Below are 19,595 nucleotides of genomic sequence, written 5' to 3'. Positions count from 1 at the left end.
TCTAACCGACTACACTAGCTTAGACCTAACAACAGTACAACACTTATATATGATACTTCGATGATGAGAGGTTTTTCAAAGCAATGGCAATAAAAGTATAGCAAGATTCATCAAAAGTTTTTGTAGATTTTACACACCAGAAGTAGCGTACAACACAAAGCTTTTAGCTACATATATAAATGGAGTTTGACAGAATTAACAAGGGGGAATTCAGATGTAAGTGGAATGTAGAAAGTGTTATTTATATAGCAGAGTAGCTGTAATCAACAGTATCATCATCATTTGAGGAGGAAGGTGACGGAGACTTAGCAGACGCAGTGAGTACCACAAAGGCACCAAAGAGAATAGTGACAATGGCCGTGAAGTTGATGAGAAATGCTTCGGATCCATACTTGTCAAGCCCTCCATTCTCCAAGAAAGTCAACTTTTCCAGAAACCCTAGAGCTGCATTCCCAACCGCAAGTATATAAACAAATAGGCCGAGCATTGCGTGCCACGGAAGCAAACCACTTCTCAGATTCGCTGATCCTCCTGGGAAGAAGAACACTACGAAGCTGTACACCCACTGCAAAGTCCAAAATACTCGTGTGATTATCTTTGAATTGATTTACATGTTTTTAATGGGGAAAGAATTGTCTAGTGGAGCTAAAAAGGCCATGGAATTATACCTGGAAGCCATAAAGGGAAATGGCTCCAATTCCAATCCAGGAATGGAGACTGTAGAGATTAGGGATTTTGCTTTCATTGTGGTTCTTGAAGGCTGCGCAGATGCCAAAGATCCCAAGAGCCAGAGCAATGGCATGGAGTATAAGGTGAATCAACTTCTTCACTGGTTTCTCCAGGGGAAGCGCTTTGTAACTTATAATGGCTGCGTTTCCAATTTCCAAAAAAGACCAAGATTATATGGAATGAAATGATGATGACCATTAACGGGACTAACCAAGATCAAAATGAAAGTGATATCTTTATTTATATCGTTGTTCAACAGATGTTGTTATCGTTACCTTCTCCTCCCAAGATTATAAATCCAATGAGCATGAGAACAGGATGCAGCTGGACCACATAACAAGAAACGAAAATGTGTCAGAACACAGACACAGATTGCAAATAAGGTAGTGAAACAAAAGATTACAAGCTTTTTGTTACAATCTTTATGGCTAATAAAGACAACTGAAGAGAAGACCCTTTGCTAAGGTGACAAAGATCATGTTGATATTTGAATGTTAGTATCTTTTCCTCTTAACAATAGAAACTTTTAAAAAATCTTCTTTATTGGATACCATCTATTAAACAAAACAAGAAGACCAAACATCATCTTCTGTACATTGACTCACACGGTAATAAACTGAATACGACCCCCTCAACAACAACACTCATGGATCCTAAGACACCTTCATAGCAAAAACTTGGGACACACCAGAGGAAGATTGCTTACAAAACTAGAGTTATCTGACTAGCGATCAAAAACCCATTTTACAACTTTAACAAAATATAAAGATAACAAGAGGATTCTCACTCACTTAGAAAACAGTACTGAGAAAAGGATAAAAAGAAGTCAGCTAGAAAAGACTATCAATCTTTGAAAATCGGAACTAGGATCAGGTGGTTTTGTAAAATTACCAACAAATGATCAGTGAATGAGACAGATGGCCAAGACATACAAAAAGAGTCAACGCAGACGCGAGAAAGAGAGAAATAAAGGAGAGAGCTTTTAATGAAGTTAAAGGGAGATTTGAAAGAAGGCATACATACATTGAAGATGAGATTCTTGTTAGTAGCTTCCCAGGCCAATCCACCTCTGTAACTAATACTCCAAACCAGCACCATAACCGCCGCGATTACCGCCAGCGCGTGCGCCACAAACGTCACCGCCATCGCGTTTATCCCGACAGCCATATCTTTCTCTGTATCCAACTGTGTTTCTTTCTTCTTCTTGTCTTTTGTCCGATTAATCTGGATGGAGGACAGGAACTAATAAACTCAGCAGCTGCCTCTGAGAAGAAAAAGACTCAATCTTCAGATCCTTTAATTTTTATTCCGTTTACATTATCCAATTGTGGGAGCTTCTTCGCAGACACGTGGTCTCCTCGCCCATCCCTTTCGATTTTATCTACTTTCGTTGCAGCTTTGTACAGACGAATGAAATTTCGCCACGTGGATACTGTGGTAGCTGAATCGAACCCTCCGCTTCGTGTCTGCTCTTTCTACCACCAACAAAACCAAACCATACCATAGAGAGCATTACTGGATCTTTGTTTCAGGCCCATTTGTGCATTTATATTGGACCAACCCACATATTCATATGATATCGATTCTTGTCGTCTTCGGGTTTAGGATTAAATACGATATGCTGTTTTTTTTGTTGGAAAACGGCACGTTGTTGTGAAAGAGGTTACAGCGACGGTCTTTCTCGGATAATGATTAGAGGAAGAGAGCCACGTACACACTCAAGAGCCTGATACGTGGCATCACTTGACACGTGGTATTTCGTAACAGAGCACAGAGGATATAGCCAAAGGTGGTTCTGCTTACGAGTCTTTCTCCTTGTTCTCTACTCTACAACTCTGTATAAATCGTCCAAGAAGCTCCCCTTGTTTTCTCAGAATCAATTTGGTTGCAGAGATAGGAAAACAACAAAATCAAAGTCAGGAAAAATTATGGATTCACAAGGACAGTTGCAACGTACTCATCATGCTCGTCATCAAGCAGAGGAGCCAATAAAGATTCACCATCCTGGTATGCGAAAGCAGATGTCTCAATAATGTATACATTTTGTTTTTTATTGACATTCCGAAATGAATGTTTTCAATGTGTTCCTCTGTTTTTGGATGCAGAGGAAGGAGAGCATCATGAGAAAGGACCATCGAAAGTTCTAAAGAAAGTGAAGGAAAAAGCCAAGAAGATCAAGAACGTTCTTACAAAACATGGACATAGCCATGAGCATGATCGTGGAGAACACATCCCCGATGATCACGATCGAGACCAGGAAGACGATGGAGATCACTACAGAGACCAAAAAATACGCGGCGGTGCACCAGGTTTGCTTCACTTTAATATTTCTATTCCCAAACCAAATTAGTTAATGTTTTGGGGGGTGATACCTGACCGGTTAGTTTGATTGGTCTCGACAGCACGAGGAAAGGCTCACATTCCGGTGAAGTATGAGATAGTTCCTCCAGGCACGAAAGCTTTTCCCGTTCTCCCGTCTTCACATACGAAACACTCTGAGCCAAACATAGGAGTTGGCCACGAAGCACTGTCTCATCCTGTGAAACACTCAGGCGTACCTAAAAGAGAAGAGAGCGGAGGAGCTTCTACGTTGACACCGCATAACACGCCCGTATCGTTGCCCTCTGCGACAGAAGATGTGACGAGAACGTTTGTTCCTGGTGGAGACAAGTCTCGAGACCAACGTAAGGTTAATATCGAGCGACCAAGAGGACTGGAGCAAGATCCAGCCGCTCCTGGATCTCATGGAGGTGGGATGTCGAATTATCAGTCCAAAGTTACTGATCCCACCCACGGAAAAGGTAAAAACTTTTCTCTTAATTCTGAAGTTCTGATTTCAGGGTTACAACTCTTTTGACCTGTGTCCTCTTCTTTATCTAGCTTCAGGAGAAACTGGACCAGCAACGACGGTCTCAGCTCTTGGAAGGTTAGGGTTAGGAACGGACTTCGGGAAGAAGAGCCATGGGTTTGATACGAAATCGGAACCTGAAATGGGTACGCATTTATCCGCCGGAAACTACGGATCTGGATTGAGGAAAGAGTCTCCGGAGAGGAGTGATGAATTAGATTTGGGAAGAGATTTGCCGACGAGAGCTCAAGGTATACAGAACCGTGAGGGTGAAGATTCGAAATCTCAGGAGAGAGGAGATGAGATGTATCAGTCGAATCAGGGCAGTTACACCGATAAGATCGCATCAGCTACTTCAGCCGTAGCTGACAAAGCTGTAGCAGCGAAGAACACCGTCGCTTCGAAGCTCGGTTACTCTGGAGAAGGCGGTGGCGTACACGAGAATCGTATTGAGGGAGAGGAGACTCATAGCTCCGGTGTGGGATACGGGAGTACGGTCGCAGGTATGGTGACTCCAGTTTACGAGAAGGTTAAAGAGACAGGAGCTAGTGTAATGACGAAATTACCATTCTCCGGAACCGGTGGTACAGAGACAGGACAAGACAAGGGCGTGTCGGCTAAAGAATATCTGACGGAGAAACTGAGTCCGGGAGAGGAAGATAAGGTTTTGTCGGAGGTGGTCGCTGAAAAGCTTCATCTTGGCGGAGGAGAAACGGGGCCGGCGAAGAAGGGGATAGTGACACAATCGGAGGAGGTGGAGAAAAGGCTAGGAGGATTTAAGGATCCGAGCTCGGAAGCAGCTATGAAACACGGCAAAGCTTATGCGGATGAAGGCGAAGGAGGGATGGTGGAGAAGCTGAGTGGAGCTGTTACTTCTTGGCTCTCTGGTACGACGGAGGAAGTGACGCAAAAGGCTACACAGTCTGTTCAAGACTCTTCACAGTCACTTGGCTCCACCGTTGGTAAATGCCTCTTCTTGTTGTTATAAATAGCGTTTTCAGCTTTTAGCGTTAGTGATGACTTTTGAATCAAAAGTTTTGATTTTGGTGTGTAAATGGTTTATTAGGAAATAAAATGGGGTTATCAGGAGGAGATGAGGCAGGTCAACGAGGCGGAAATGGTGGTTCTGTGCCTTTGCAGAGGAGATTTCAAGAATCTGGAAACTGAGCATCTTCTTTCTAATGATATGGGTTTGTAGTTAAAGCTTTCCATGTTAATGTGTGTGGCTTTTCGATATATGGCTTATTTTGATGTATCTACTACTAATACTGCCATGTAAAACGTATAAATAAGTTCGGATACTTGTTATAAAAGCTGAAACTAACAAAAGTTAGAAATATACGTCGACAGCAGGGTTCGAACCTGCGCGGGCGAAGCCCAACAGATTTCAAGTCTGTCTCCTTAACCACTCGGACATATCGACTTCTTGTTGAAGCACGTCAACGGAGGAAATATTAATCTTTTATTTGAGAAGTTACACAACAAAGCTACATGGTTTTCAACTTCTCTCCCAAACGGAAGTAGAAAAAAAAAAAATGTTTTATAAAATGAATAAGACAGATAAGAACTCAGTTTTAACCAATAACATGGTGTTTTTTTTGTGAAGATCAGCAGCGGTGGATAGAGAGATATAGATCATTGAAAAGGTTTAGAGAGCACGGCTTTTGATAATGTCGAAGCTCATCTCGCTAGGATCAGTGGCTTGTAACTCCACCTGAATGCCATCCAATTCTCTCTTGAATCTATCCTTAGAGCTTGCGTACACCATCTTCATCCTCACCCTTGATGAATCAGGGGACCTATGTACATATATATGTTTCATCATCCAAATTTTAAAGCACTGATCAAATTTAACGTCAATATGAATTTAAGGAAGCGAGTGATTAGAAGAAACAAAAAAATGATTACCATGCAATGAAGAAGATTTTGCTCTTCTGGCAATTTTCAGCGGTGGTGAAGTCAAAATCGAAGACTGCATAACGGCACTCGTCCGCAGGGAGGGAAGCCGTGAAATCATCGTAAGTCTCTTCGGGCTTTCCTAGCTTTTCGACCACCACTTGTTGCCCGTCTATCCTGAATACTATGAACCGGTAGTTTCTTTTCGACTTTAGCTCCAGAAACTTGAGCTTGCACTCGTCCTCCACTGCCATCCCAGACGCCGCGTTCGCCTATTCATTCACATTAATTAGGAAACATTAGTTTCGAATTAATTAGCTAGATTTTGGGTTACGTTGTTAATCAATATCAATACATTAGTTCTATTCTTTGTCTAGATATCGAGTTATGACGCTAACTAGTTGTGAATTAAAATGAGATACACTATATATACAAACAAATGATAACCACGTCAAAAACATTGGTAGGATCAACGTCTAATAACATAATTACATAAACATTGCATCCAAATTCCTTTTTTTTCTTTAAATCATTAGCTTTACATTATTTTCAAAAACAGATGTTGTAAACCAAAACTTAGGATGATGTTGAAACTAAAGCAATCATAAATTTGAATCTCGCGTATCTTTTGTCCTAACTAGGATAAAACCACATAGATTGCCTGCTAGTAACAACAATCCTTGAAATTTATCGCAATAATAATAAGAAGAAAACAAACCATTGCTTATGTCTTGTTTCAATGGTAAGCCCTTGAGGAAGATAACAAAATTTGTTGTTTTAATTTGTGTGAATAATTTGTCCAATGGGAATGAGATTAAGGAAGAAGATGATTTCCTTTTGTGAAGAAAGGATCGAGGGGAACTCGGACAACTAATTAAAGGCTCCTTAATATTGGTCTCTAATCTGTTTTTGTGATTACACCCACACGTTAGTTTTTTATTTTTTCCTTTTCAAACCTTAAAATTCGCCTAACCATCCTTTTTTCAAACAGTTTGCACTCTATTTTTAGCGTCTATATGTGTGTACACACCATCCAATCCATACATTTCATACACATGCATGATCATTTATCCTTATCCGTGTAAAATGCATGCCCATTATCTCTTTAGCTCATTGTCATCTGTTTGTCTCCATTTTCAAGGACTAATTAAAAAAAAAAAAAAAAAAATCAAATTCTACGTTTAAATCTGAAATGAAAAAAAAAAAAAAAAAAAAAAAAAACTTTTTGGGTAAACTTTAAAACTTTGGCATATTTCAAGTTAATTATTGTAATTGATATATATTAAAAAAAAAAAAAAAAAAAAAAAACATCAAAGGACATAACTCCACAAACGACGTCGTTCCATCGCATCGTCGATTTTTTATTTTTTAAGTGAAATTGGGAAAGATGATGCTCGTTTCAGCGATGTAGCAGTGGGGGAGCAATGGCTTGCCTTAGCCAAATCATCCTTATTCTGATGATTATGATGTCTTCTTCGTCTTCTCCATTCTGTTCCGGTGGAAGGTGAATTTCAAAAAATCCATCCTTTAGCAAATCATATCTATCATAGTCCATAGCGCTTCGTTTCTCTCTTCTGATTCTGATTTTTCATACATCCGTTTCTGTTGACATGAACCTTAACCTCTCGAGATTATCACTACTTGAATCTCTAGTTTGAGTTTTTAAAAATCCTTGCATTTCGCTCTGTACCAGATTGAATGAGAGATGTAATAGATTCTGGAGTAGCGAGATTGTTAATCTCACAATCAATCCAGTTTCGTTAAGCTATAATGGTGGTGTTTCTGTACCTCAAAGTTTTTGTATTTGTTTTTGTTTTTTCTGTAGTCGGAAGGAACTCCGAGATAAAGAAGAGATGGGTAAGAGTGATGATACAGAGGGGAGTTATGTTTTAGGATCTAAATTTGTGGATCCGAGACGTGTTCTTCAACTTTCATGGCAACCAAGGTCAGGTACTTTTTGATTTATATATCTGCTTCAACCATATTCATTGTTCATTAGTGTATTTTTTATCTCAAGATTGTGATAGCCTGCACCATTAGTAGTAACATGAAAGATTATTTTGCAACAGTTATCTCTTGATAAACTTGGGGGGTTCTGAAACTAATTGGTATGTGCAGGGTCTTCCTTTACCGCGGGTTCTTGTCTGAGGAAGAGTGTGCTCATCTGATATCTCTGGTTAATTTCCCGTTCCTTGTCGGTTTGAGATACATAGTGATACATTGTTCTGTGTGTAATGGTTAATTCTTTACTGTAGAGAAAGGAAACTTCAGTGCTTAACTCAGGGGATGCTTTAGATGTGCCGGTAAGAACTTAGTATTCTTGAAGTTTGCAAATACCTAAGCTTGACAGGAAGTATGATGTCATGATCTTGATCATTCTGTGGGTATCCTGTAAGATACATGCTTAAGTGTCACCCCTATGGGAGATGATGATTCACACCTTTATTTAGCAGTTTCCACCTTAGTTGCTCGAAATGGCCTTAATAGTGTTATGTTCCACTCCTTATTTTGGTATAATCTTTGGATACACTAGGATCCAGTAGTTGCTGGAATTGAAGAAAAAATTGCTGCGTGGACTTTCCTCCCAAGAGGTATTTAAGTACTAGAACTTTACTTAACTTGATGTTCAATCTATTGAGACTTAATGGTTTCTCTTGGAACGCCTCTTTTCTTGGCCAAACTTGTTGGTTTTATGTTTCTCCCTTGACGAACATGTTTCAGAAAACAGTGGCTCTATCAAGGTAAGAAGTTATACGTCTGAGGAGTCGGCAAAAAGGCTTGATTATTTTGGAGAGGAATCTAGCTCGGTATCTCAAGATGAAGTTTTGCTGGCAACCGTCATTCTCTACCTCTCAAACACAACTCAAGGTGGAGACCTTCTGTTCCCAAATTCACAGGTCAGTTTTATTTTTAAATTTTGAGAGGCAAAAAGATCTCTTATTTGGCACACCACAAAGAATGTTGAATTCTCTTTTTTTTCTTCAGATGAAATCCAAAAAGAGCTGCTCAGAGACCGGTAGTAACATTTTGAGACCAGTGAAAGGAAACGCAGTTTTGTTCTTCACCAGACACTTAAATTCATCTTTGGATGAGACAAGCACTCATTTGAGATGCCCTGTGGTGAAAGGGGAACTGTTAGTGGCGAAAAAACTGATCTATGCCAAGAAACAAGAAAGAAATGAGGAGAGTGGGGAATGCAGTGATGAAGATGACAACTGTCCAAGATGGGCTGAGCTTGGTGAATGCAAGAAAAACCCTGTCTATATGATTGGCTCTCCAGATTACTACGGTACTTGCAGAAAGAGTTGTAACGCTTGTTGATTCTTCAATCTTAGTGGACCATTCTCACTTCTCAGCATATTGGAAATTGTTGAAACATTTTTAATACTTGAGCTATTTTGTCTTTATGATGGAATAAAATGTGAATAGTCAAGGGTCGTTGGGGTAATTAAGTGAATAAATGATTTTTATTTTTTTAGAATAAAGGAATATACTCACTTATAGATTTTTTTTTAGTATGATCATAAGTAACTCAGTTGTTTACTCCCTGAGATCTACGAAGTCTTATTCTATTTTACTTATGTTTCTCGAATCGTAGAATTTGCATCTTTCTTATTCATGAGGCTGCACATAGTCCCTCTCTCTTGCTAGTCTCAAGAAAACACTACCATATTCGAATTTGCGCAGTATATTCCCAACATACCACTATTTTTCCCCTCTAAAAACCATAATATACAAAAGTGTTCATGTAACTACATTATTTTGAACATTTCCGGTTATAACACAATTTTCCTACTTATACTATATATTTTCAAATATTCGTATTTAAATATTTCTACAAAGATATATAGAAATATATTTGGTAACTCAACAGGTGTACTAATTTGGCTATCCAAAAAGATTTTTATTGTGTGGTCTTAAGTTGGAACTTTTATAGATGAAAAATAGACTAAATTAAATTTGTTGTAATCCCCATGAAGAGATTATAATCTAAGTCTGACTTTTCCTAGTTAAAAAGTATTGGTAATCAAAAAGTTAAGTATGCAGGGAAATTTTGTAATTTGTAATATATTTCTATAAATTTTCATTATTTATTTGGATAAAATAAGAAGAAAAAAAAAGAAGAAATTGCATTACTTTCATCATTAGACCAACCAGATCTAGACAAATTGTTGATGAATCATCTATGTCTATCCCAGTGGCTTTCTTCAAATAACAAATCTTAACTGTTAAGAAAAAAAAACAAAGAAAAATCAGAGAAAAAAATGTGTTTTTCTTTTCAAAATTCTACAAATTTCCTTATAATTTTAATTTTAATTTTAATATCCAAAAAACCAATATATTTGCTGGAAATTGCGAAATGGAGTCCCCCAGGGTTGTTTTTTGTTTCCCCGTACGCCTTTATAATTTCTTCTTCCCCACAGCTCTTTTGCCTCCTCTCTCCCTCCTTCCCTCTCCCGAATTTTTCTCTCATTTTTTTTTTTTTTTTTTTTTTTTTTGCGTCCCATCACTTTCTTGGATTTTCTCGGCGACTTTCTTCCGTCTCAAGCTCTGCTTCGCTCCCGTCTCTCTCACCTCCTCCGAGGATCGCTCTTGATTTTTCTCTTCTTCCTATTCTCCGCCCCGATCTGTTTACTGTTTCTTTTTTGTTTTTTTTTTTTAACTGGTACGTGATCGGACTCAACCATTCTCTTCGTATGAATACAAACACCTAAATCGATTTGAATCATTCATTCCTTCCTTCGTGTATCGCATCACTGTATGTGTTGATTAGATTTTCAATTTCGATTTTGCTCTCTGTTAGGCATCTGTGTTAGTGATTCTGATGACGATTGAATCGAATACTGTGTTCCGCCTTATGTGATTTGGTTTTAATATAGTTTGCTTAGGGAAGAATTAGGTTTCAGTGTTATAGATTTATGTGAACTTCTGTGTTTATAGGAATTTGTGAATGCCTGTTTGCAGTTTGAATTCGATGGAGCTGGTGAAACAAGATGGGAATGATTCACTCGATATGCTCATCAGACGAGCGGTTGGAAAGGATCCTTTTCTCTCTTTCCCTAGACCTGAAAATACTCCAGTCCAGCTTTTTCAACTCCTCCATACCTTAGAACGTCCAGGTAAATGCTTGTCTCATTGTCTCTCATCTTTTTGGATTTGACATTGTCACTGACTAATCTATCATTGGAATCAAGTGGATTGGGTGTTAGGAGAGGATATATATATAGCTTTATTCTTGAAAGGTTTTCTTGAGTTTTTTAAGATCTAAGTGATGCTTGAATATCATGTCGCCTGGGGTATGGTACCTGGACTTTATTTGATGTTCTCTTTTCGCTCCCAGGCTGGCCATTGCTGACTCCTTTGAAGATACAAATGCAGAAGTGTGAAAAGTGTAATATGGAGTTTTGCTCTCCTGTCAACTATAGAAGACATCACCGCATGCATCGGCGTCAAAGAAAGCATGAAAAGGTTTGCTTAGTCTGAACTAGTACTATTTTGGTTTCATGTCTTTCAAACTCTCTGAAGGTTGTGTTTACATGTTTCCAGAATTCTGGCAAAGAAAGAGATGCGCTGGGAGCCTTTTGGAATAAGGTAGTTTACCCTCTAGACGCCTTCTCACAGTTTTTGCCGATTCGATTAGTTTTTTTCCATCAGGTACTGATCCTGTTCAATCTCTGTGGTTATTTCAGCTTTCTGCAATTGATGCAAAGGAGATTCTCTCATTAAAGAGCATGATGCTGGAGGTATTATGATTCCCAGGGATGCTTTCCCTTTCTTTCCAATAAATTTTTTCTTATCTTCACCCTTAAAAAATGCATGGAGAGCGTAGCATCATACGAGTGTGGCAGAACATGTTCTTCAGTCTTCCCAGTATTAATTTTCTTGTTGTTTGTCACATCTTGCCTAAGGTTTTGACTCTTTAGCAATGCCTTATCGCTTCTTCTCTTCATTAGTGCAAGGTGTGATACCATTATAAACATTGTTTTATTATAAATGTTTCCTAGAAATGCCATGTGACTTCATCGGGGTTATGGGGTTCGTTTCCAAATAATACAAGTTAGTTAGAAAAGCAAGAGTAGACCATACCTAATTCGTAGACATACCCTCACATTCTGCATTCTGCATAATGAATCTGTCTTCCTAACTAAAATGTTTTGTAGACATTTCCAACTCAAGATGCTTTATTTGAATTTTTGTAGGATGTTCCTGGGGTATCAGTTGAGTCAGGACTTATGTCACTTATCGAAAAACCAGGATATACTGCTCTGCCGCAATATTATCTAAGAGCTGGTTCTGGCATTTTGGTATGAATATTCATATATCTCTTGACGGTTTCTTTATTTACCTTTCCAGATAAAGTATCCACAGTGTTCAACCTCATGGCTGATATATGTTCCTATTTTTCCAGGATATTCTCCAGGCTAGACCATCTAGTTTTCCAGTTTCTTCGCAGGAACTTTTTAGCATTCTCGATGATGCAAGTGAAAAAACATTCCTGTGTAACGAGGCTGCACCAATGCAAAAATACATTTTTGATGGGGAAATTGGTAAAAATGTACTGGAGCCAAAAAATGTTGTTGCTTGCGCAAGCTTCCTTCTAGAACAGCGATTGGTAAAGTTTTTCCTTCAAGGTTTCACCATTCCTCTCTAGTTGGCAAAGCAAAGCGTCTAATACGCAAACTTTTGCTTTGCATGTATTCCTTGCATGTGAAATTTTTTTGTACTCTTAATGTGTAGATCAAAGCATGGCTGGCTGACAAAGATGCAGAAGCTCTGAGGTGCCAAAATTTACTTGTTGAAGAGGAAGAAGCTGCTCGAAGAAGGTATGTGCTTATAATCGCAATGCCAGTCATATAACATTGCTAAATCCACTTTAGTATCCACTTTAGTGGCGTCTTATTTACTAATATTATGTTCGGAGCAGACAAGCTGAGCTTTTGGAGAGGAAGAAGAGGAAGAAGCTAAGACAGAAAGAACAGCGGGAGAAGGATCAGAAAAAAGATGCTAAGGAAGACGAGAGTGCCACATCAGAGGAACAACAATATCCAGCTGAGTCATCAAGCCAGCTACCTGTAGCTTCTGATTCCGAGGCACAGAGACCAGATTCCATACCGATTGATGCTTCTTCATCCCTCGAGGACCCTCAAGTTTTGGAAACGAATGATGGGAGAAACGGTGAATGTCAAGCGCCAATGGTTGATGATGATGGCTTTGGCAATGGCCAATACATGGAAAGACAAAATGGCCGTAGGTCGAATGGGTTCCATGCTAATCATGCGCCAAAACTTGGAGGCATGCGAAAGAATGGAATCAACAGAGACACAAGAGTCAATACTGCTAAAGTTTGGAGCCGAAAATCCGTTAACCCCAAATCGATATCACAACATGCAGCAGTAACTCAGCTAGATCAGACAAGGAACAGTGAACTTCGGATTGGAGCGTTCAGTTTAACAATCCCAAAAAGTGGTCTCAGCGGAGTGCATAACCAAACCAAATGCAGTGAAGAGGATAGAAGAACGAAGACTGTTGAGGTGAAACCCACAAGTGAGCAAGCAACTGTAAAGATATGGAGACCAGTGAGCAGTCAGGGAAGGAAAGTTTCGGCAGTCCATGAAAACGCAGACAAAGGTGATAAGAACTCAAATTCAACTGCAGCCGAAGTAAAGACAACTCATCATCACATAAGCGTGCAGTTTAACAACCACAAAGCAAAGGAGTTTCTTGCAAAGAGTAAATCTTCTTTTGACTTGACATTTTAATTTAACACCGCTAATCGTTTAATTTCAATATATATTGAGTTGTATATTCAATGTGAATGAATCAGGATGGAAAGAGGCAACCTCTGGAGAACACGTGACTTTGGTTCTGTCTCAGGAAACAGACATCTCGGGCAACAACACTCACGAATCCTCAAATGGTGTTATAACCGCAAGACCAAAGCCGAGGATGAAACCCGAAAAGGGAACGAAGGTAAAATAGGTTCCAAAACAGAGTATTCCTTGAAAACAAAAAAAAGACGAGCTTGATTCTGGACCAGAGAGTATCATTCTTTTTAGGTATACCAAAAGTGCAGTTTTAGCGAGAGAGACAGGTCTTTTTCTTTTGCTTCTAGAGAGATTTTTCCCATTTTAAGAGTCTTTCCATTCTTTCTTTTTTTTTTACTTCTTTGCTCTCGATAGAAAGAGATTGATTTGTTATTTTGTTGACCTTTTTCCCATCGTGAGGGTTTAAATTTGAAACTTTGAAATGGGTTCTCTGATTTTTTGTGTAATAAATATATTTCTCAAACACACCGCATATAAAGCTCTCTTGCCACTCGGATACAAATTTGAATCGCATTGGTGTTGGCTCAAAGTATTGGTTACCAAATCACTGTAAATCAAGAGAACTAATTTAGCTAACTTAAAAATGTAATTCAGAGAAGAAGAATTATGGTTATATATTTTATCACGACAAAGAAAGAATACAATTTTGTTGTTGTCTATATCATGAAGAGTCAAGACTATTTTATATGATTATCAGTACAAAGAGAGAACAAAGACACCTACAATGCAAAGCTATATATGTATAGTTGTTAGACCCCAATCTCTAACCATATCACTGAATTTGCTTCCCATGTTAGAGGTAATGAAGAAGATAAAAAGGTTCTTTTTTTTTTGTTTGGGTAAAATATGTCAAGTGAATCCAGACCGTTACACCGGGAAGAAAGTCCAACTGTTTGCTGGACTATGATCACCTTTTCCGGCGACCTTCTCATTGGCCCACCACTCTGATCTAACTTTCTCTGTCGTCTCTTCTTCAGTGTTGTCAAACTTGAATTCTTTGCTCGAGCCTAAGGAAAACGTTCTTAGTTTCTGCCTCTGTTCACTCTCTGTTTCTCCCGTCGTTTTACATCCGTTTGGTGGTCTTAAGTGTTCCCCGCTCGCTTTTTCATGTGAACCGGATCGGTTTAGCTTGCTTGCAAGACAACGTGCAACGTCTTCACCAGTCAACTCGAAAGAAACTCTGTGAGCAACCACCACAGCTTCATCATTATGCCTTGACGACGACGACCCGTGGTCCGAATTGGCTAAAGACGCAACCTCAGATATCTGACTATCCGAAAGGCTGCCTTCAAGTGGTATGAGAGCACCAGAAGCAAGCTTTGAGCCTAGTCCTCCACCACCATTATCAGGAGTTAGAGCACCTGAACCCAACCTTGAACCTTGACCAGCAGGTGTGATTGATCCAGAACCGAATCTTGATCCCCATTTACGCGCTGTGAAGTGCTCAAAACCGAGAAACTTTGGAGGTTCACCGATACGAAACGCAACGATGGAGCATTTCCCTGGGTAAGGAGAAGATGTACCTGAGCCAGGGGAGATTAGATTACCACCAGGACTTCCAGGATACACTTGATGAGACTTAAACTCGTAATGTGCCGCTGAAAACTTCTGATTCATTCCCCCACTACTGTTCCTCCTAGCACGTTCAAGTGAAGATGTAAGCAACTGAGCAAAGGGCACTTCAGGAGAAGAAGGTGATTCTGGAGGTGGCGTGAAAGGCGCGGTGGATGGTTCAGTTGTGAAAGCAGAGAACACTGGAGGAGTAACGGGTTGAGTCTCATGAGCGTAAGGTCCAATAGCAAAGGCTGAAGGCGGTTCGTTGACGGTTAGGGAACAAAGTAGACCAGGATGAGGAGTGTGTAACACGGATGGAGGACCTGATGGTAAGGACGATACAGGAGATGAAGGAGGAGCTATAAAGGGCATGAATATTGAAGTTGAATTGCTAGAAGAGTTTTGGACTGGAGGCACGGCAACTCCTGATGCAGCTGGTTCGGGTGCGTGGCCTATCCGCTTATAGTTCTTCTTGGATCCAAAACACCAGTACAAACTCCACCAGCTTCCCCATTTTTTCTTCTGTAATTTTTCCAAAAGAGAAGACAAGGATTTAGGATTTATTATCAAGCTTTTATATTTCGTAAAACATGAACTAAACACCAGTTTTATTATTTTTAAAATCATAACTTCAAAACCAAAGAACTTTATTAAAAGCATAATTAACGCCAAAAAAGAAAGTAATTTAATTCCGTCACGTAACACTTGCAAAACAGATCATCAAAAACAAAATCCAAAAAAATTCTCTTATTTTCCCCAAAAAAAAAACCATTTATTTGAGCAATCAAAACATAATCACGATCCACCGTCAGAAACGTCAAGCAACAAACACTGATGGATTTTTTTAAAAACTACAAGAAGCAACAAAAAAAAAAAAAAAACAGAGAGCTGATATAATAAAAAGAATAGTACATGCAGGACAGAGGAGGATGGTTGAACACGAGAGTCGGCGGAGACGATGGCGGAAGCAGCGGCGTTAACCGTGTCAACACTATTGTTATTATGATGAACACTCCTCATAACTTCACAATAACAACATCAAGATTGGTAACTTCCCTCCCACCCACTTACTTGGATCTCTCACAGCTATAACACCACAGTCCGTAAGAAAGAAAAGAATCAAAAGAAAATGTGAAAAATGGAAGAAGAAGAAGAAGAATGAGAGAATAAAGAAAGGGCAAAAGGCGTTTTTATTATGGCTGGTGGCTGGAGGAGGAGGAGGAGCTGGTCCTTTCTCTCTCTCTCTCTCTCAAAGAGTGAGTAGTAGTGTCAGCGGTCGTTATCTTTTACGTTTTCATTCAATTTCTCCACGAGATGTTACCACGTCATCTGAATTTGACGGTTCGGACCCACGCGCTTCCATTTTTTTTTTTTTTAAACTATTATTCGCAATTATTGTAACAATAATAATATTAGTATTTTTTAAAAAAAAAATATCATTATGGTGATTATTGCTAAAAAAAACGTTATTGGAAAGGAACCAAAAAATATAGTATATTTTTTAAAAACACTTATTTTTTAAAAAATGGAGAGTAACGCATAAAATAAAAGTGATGAGTCGTACTCGTCCCCAATGCATACAAATGGCTTTTTTCTCCGGTTATTTTTTTTCTTTTTCTTTTTCAAGGCAAAATTTGAGTGACTTTTAACAAAAAAACACAGCAAACGAAGAGAGTAAATACCAAAGTTACCCTTGGTGTTTGCGTGGTAAATTACGAGGAAAGCCACACTCAGTAATGGCTGGCGTCGCGAAACTCGTGAGTCTGTTTTTTTATTGTTTTGTTGCGAGTCTTTTAAGATAAATTCGCCGCTCAGTTCAAAAATTCCGTTTGGTTAGCGAGCGAGATCCTCGTGACTTCTTTCATTATTATTATTATTTTTTTCTTTTCCCTGTCTAACTATTTATTAGCTTTCATATGTGTGTAACATACACAGTTATTGCTAAGGTCGGGTATAGAATGATTACTTTAAAGGTTTTTTTTTTTTTTTTTTTTTGTGTGTGAAACAACACGTTTATCTACTTCACTCAAAAGTATACGTCCAGTTTTTGCTTATTGATGATATGTAGTTATATACATATCATACGATGTATTAATAAATTATGTTGTAAGAAACCAACAGCGTATATATTATCTAATTAAATGTTCATAAACTTGAAATATTAAAATTAATTTAAATATTTCAAACCTCTTATTTTGAGCAGACTTTAAACATCTGACTTCGAGTGGACTTCAACCTATTTAGTTAATTCTTCCATTCTTCTTAGATCATAATGTTTGATACATATCTAATCTTCAACCTATGTAGTTAACTCTCCAACTCTTTTTAGGTCATGATTTTTGATATTGTCTAATTTTCACTCAAATTTTTAGACTACTTGAAAAAAAAATTTCTTTCTCCTAACCTCCTTTTCCGTTGTTCGCCGGCGTCTCTCACGATGTCGAAAACTACCTCCGTCGTCGTCTTCAGGCCCTCCCCTCTTCATGGGGAAGAGTAAACCACTCAAACACTCATCCCCTCCCAAACCAGCCCCAAAGCCGAAAGCTAAATGGAATCCAGTCCCACTTTCTCCTGATGGTCTGTCCGGAGTTTCAGCTTCTTCACCATGTATTTCTCACTTGCTGCCTCTCCATAATGCCCAATCGACTGTCCATTCGACAGACTTGTCCATAAAAGACAACTTGGATTTGGCGGCTGTTGTAGTTGCCTCAGATCTACAATCTGTCAAACCAGTGAAAGTTGTGTTGCCAACCAAGCCAGTGATGACTAAAACTCTGACCGAGGAGACTGTTGTTGCGTCTTCTCCCTCCACCTCTGCGAACGTCGCTAATGTGGCGAACCCAAACCCCGCCACAGTCCCCTCGATTGCAGGACCTGAATCACATGAAATTTAGGTCAACATGGTCAAAGGACAAGCGAAGCTTCTCCAGAAAAAGGTACAACTTTCACTCTCCCTTCCGGTGAAGCATGTGTGACGATTCTGAACTCTGTCATAGAGAAAAACCAAAAGTCTTGGGAATGCTTCATTCTCGGTCAGTTTACTCAGACCCTACATCGCAGGGAACGATGCACAACATCGTTAATGGGATATGGAGTAAACAATATCGGGATATAGCGGTATCTAAAATGGAAGGATACTCTTTCCTTTTCCGGATCCCAAATGCTAATACCAGAAATTGTGTCTAGAACCAACGTCTTTGGCAGATTGAGGGTCAAACCATGTTCGTAGCAAAGTGGGAGCCTGGTGTTGTTCTGGTCAAGCCTGAGCTTACCTCTGCTCCTATCTGGTTAGAGTTGAGGAATGTTCCATTCCAGTTCTTCAATGAAAAAGCCCTTGAACATATTGTCGGGTTGGTGGGTCATCCGAGATGTCTACAGCCAACAAAACCAACCTTGAAGTGGCAAAAGTCCTCACCATTATTGACCCAAGGAAACCTTTGCCAGAAGCTCTTAATGTTCAATTTGAATCAGGAGAAATATGAAGGGTCTTGGTCTCCAGCCCCTGGATGCCACCTGTCTGCTCTCACAGCAAAGAAATTGGCCATAGCCTGAAGCATTGTAGAAGTGCCCCTATCACGTGTGAAGGTTGCTCTTCCACGACTCACCTTCCGGAGAAACACCCAAGATTAACGAAGTTGGTGCAAAGAGAAGAAGAAACCAAAGAAATAGACGATCCAAAACTCATGCAAGAGACCTCAAATCTTCTCAGGATGCCTCCAAAGGTAAACAGATGGCTGGACAAGTATGGGCAGTCAAGCCTCCAAGTGTAGGGAAAGCAAATGGAGTGCTAGATGGGTCTGTTGAATCGTTCACAGTGCATAGTGAAGGCTTGACCCTAAGATCTTCTATGCAGCTTCATCAAGGAGAAACTAGCAAAACTAAGCAGAGTGAATAAACTATAAGGACATCCCCTAATATGATCCTTAGAGAGACTGTAGAACCTGGTGAATCCGGAGATGAGCCAGAATCAGTGGACCGGATGGGTACTCTGCCGAGTTCTTCAGAGGAGCTTGGGATATCGTTGGTCTTGAGGTTACTGATGCAGTGCAAGAATTCTTTTCCTCAGGCCAGCTCTTAAACCAATAGAATGCAACCACTCTAGTTCTCATCCCAAAAGTCACCAACGCCTCAAGAATCTCTTATTTTAGGCCTATATATTGTTTGAATGTCCTGTATAAGGTTATTGCCAAGCTTCTCACATCCAGGGTGCAGAAACTCCTCTCTGCGGTTATATCTCCATCCCAATTTGCATTCCTTCCTGGGAGGCTCCTTGCCGAGAATGTCCTCTTAGCTACATAAATTATTCATGGTTACAATTGGAGGAATATTGAGTCTAGAGGTATGCTAAAAGTTGATCTCAGGAAAGCTTTTGATTCGGTAAGATGGGATTTCATAATCTCAGCACTTAAAGCTCTCGACATACCATATAGGTTCATCAATTGGATTTATCAATGCTTTTCCACTCCGAGCTTCACAGTTTCAGTGAATGGATCATCGGGAGGCTACTTCAATAATACAAGAGAGCTTAGACAATGGGATCCGCTTTCCCCTTACTTATTTGTCCTAGCAATGGAGGTCTTCTCAAAGCTGCAATCGAGATTCGCAGCAGGTTATATCCATTACCATCCGAAAACCTCTGAGCTTGACATTACTCATTTGATGTTCACAGATGATGTGATGGTTCTCTTTGATGGGGGTTGTTCCTCTCTGCACGGAATCAGCGAAGCTCTTGATGACTTTGC

General features: G+C 39.5%; 6 protein-coding genes and 1 non-coding gene across 9 annotated transcripts; 3 read left to right on the top strand and 4 right to left on the bottom strand.

Annotated features, from left to right (window-relative positions):
* Positions 1-106: 106 nt before the first annotated feature.
* On the bottom strand, positions 107-2,246 carry LOC104722409 (transmembrane ascorbate ferrireductase 1). Its single transcript, XM_010440560.2, has 4 exons — positions 1,753-2,246; positions 1,005-1,053; positions 669-868; positions 107-565 (listed from the first exon to the last, which is right to left on the bottom strand). Exons 1-4 carry the CDS (start codon positions 1,894-1,896, stop codon positions 242-244), a joined length of 717 nt encoding a protein of 238 aa, XP_010438862.1. The 5' UTR covers positions 1,897-2,246; the 3' UTR covers positions 107-241.
* A 294-nt stretch (positions 2,247-2,540) lies between these two features.
* LOC104722408 (low-temperature-induced 65 kDa protein-like) lies at positions 2,541-4,890 on the top strand. Its single transcript, XM_010440558.3, has 5 exons — positions 2,541-2,736; positions 2,835-3,038; positions 3,132-3,530; positions 3,610-4,539; positions 4,644-4,890. The coding sequence occupies exons 1-5, from the start codon at positions 2,658-2,660 to the stop codon at positions 4,742-4,744; spliced, it is 1,713 nt and encodes a 570-aa protein (XP_010438860.1). The 5' UTR covers positions 2,541-2,657; the 3' UTR covers positions 4,745-4,890.
* A 28-nt stretch (positions 4,891-4,918) lies between these two features.
* TRNAS-UGA (transfer RNA serine (anticodon UGA)) lies at positions 4,919-5,000 on the bottom strand. The gene has a single exon. It is a non-coding gene; the product is annotated as a tRNA-Ser (tRNA).
* Positions 5,001-5,021: 21 nt separating this feature from the next.
* On the bottom strand, positions 5,022-6,386 carry LOC104722406 (actin-depolymerizing factor 7-like). The gene is made up of 3 exons (XM_010440557.3): positions 6,192-6,386; positions 5,486-5,745; positions 5,022-5,376 (listed from the first exon to the last, which is right to left on the bottom strand). Exons 1-3 carry the CDS (start codon positions 6,192-6,194, stop codon positions 5,226-5,228), a joined length of 414 nt encoding a protein of 137 aa, XP_010438859.1. The 5' UTR covers positions 6,195-6,386; the 3' UTR covers positions 5,022-5,225.
* A 144-nt stretch (positions 6,387-6,530) lies between these two features.
* On the top strand, positions 6,531-8,958 carry LOC104722405 (putative prolyl 4-hydroxylase 12). Of its 2 annotated transcripts, none has more exons than XM_010440553.3 (7): positions 6,531-6,977; positions 7,299-7,418; positions 7,592-7,649; positions 7,729-7,776; positions 8,007-8,064; positions 8,195-8,370; positions 8,459-8,958. In XM_010440553.3, the coding sequence occupies exons 1-7, from the start codon at positions 6,898-6,900 to the stop codon at positions 8,792-8,794; spliced, it is 876 nt and encodes a 291-aa protein (XP_010438855.1). In that variant the 5' UTR covers positions 6,531-6,897; the 3' UTR covers positions 8,795-8,958. The 2 variants fall into 2 exon arrangements, with proteins under 2 accessions (XP_010438855.1, XP_087332051.1); XM_087475925.1 differs by having other exon boundaries at positions 6,612-6,977; positions 7,299-7,423.
* Positions 8,959-9,779: 821 nt separating this feature from the next.
* Positions 9,780-13,762, top strand: LOC104722404 (uncharacterized). 2 transcript variants are annotated; one of them, XM_010440552.3, is made up of 10 exons: positions 9,780-10,139; positions 10,439-10,593; positions 10,815-10,942; positions 11,021-11,065; positions 11,164-11,217; positions 11,674-11,778; positions 11,883-12,086; positions 12,212-12,297; positions 12,399-13,204; positions 13,299-13,762. In XM_010440552.3, exons 2-10 carry the CDS (start codon positions 10,449-10,451, stop codon positions 13,451-13,453), a joined length of 1,728 nt encoding a protein of 575 aa, XP_010438854.2. In that variant the 5' UTR covers positions 9,780-10,139; positions 10,439-10,448; the 3' UTR covers positions 13,454-13,762. The 2 variants fall into 2 exon arrangements, with proteins under 2 accessions (XP_010438854.2, XP_019088617.2); XM_019233072.2 differs by having other exon boundaries at positions 9,846-10,232.
* Positions 13,763-13,888: 126 nt separating this feature from the next.
* Positions 13,889-16,477, bottom strand: LOC104722403 (uncharacterized). The gene is made up of 2 exons (XM_010440551.2): positions 15,766-16,477; positions 13,889-15,375 (listed from the first exon to the last, which is right to left on the bottom strand). Exons 1-2 carry the CDS (start codon positions 15,871-15,873, stop codon positions 14,167-14,169), a joined length of 1,317 nt encoding a protein of 438 aa, XP_010438853.1. The 5' UTR covers positions 15,874-16,477; the 3' UTR covers positions 13,889-14,166.
* Positions 16,478-19,595: the final 3,118 nt, after the last annotated feature.

Source organism: Camelina sativa, chromosome 11, assembly GCF_030686135.1.
Source record: "Camelina sativa cultivar CO46 ecotype springtype chromosome 11, ASM3068613v1".
NCBI classification, from domain to species: Eukaryota; Viridiplantae; Streptophyta; class Magnoliopsida; order Brassicales; family Brassicaceae; genus Camelina; species Camelina sativa.
Note: the sequence above shows the minus strand (reverse complement) of the source record. Positions and strands in the feature narration are given on the sequence as shown.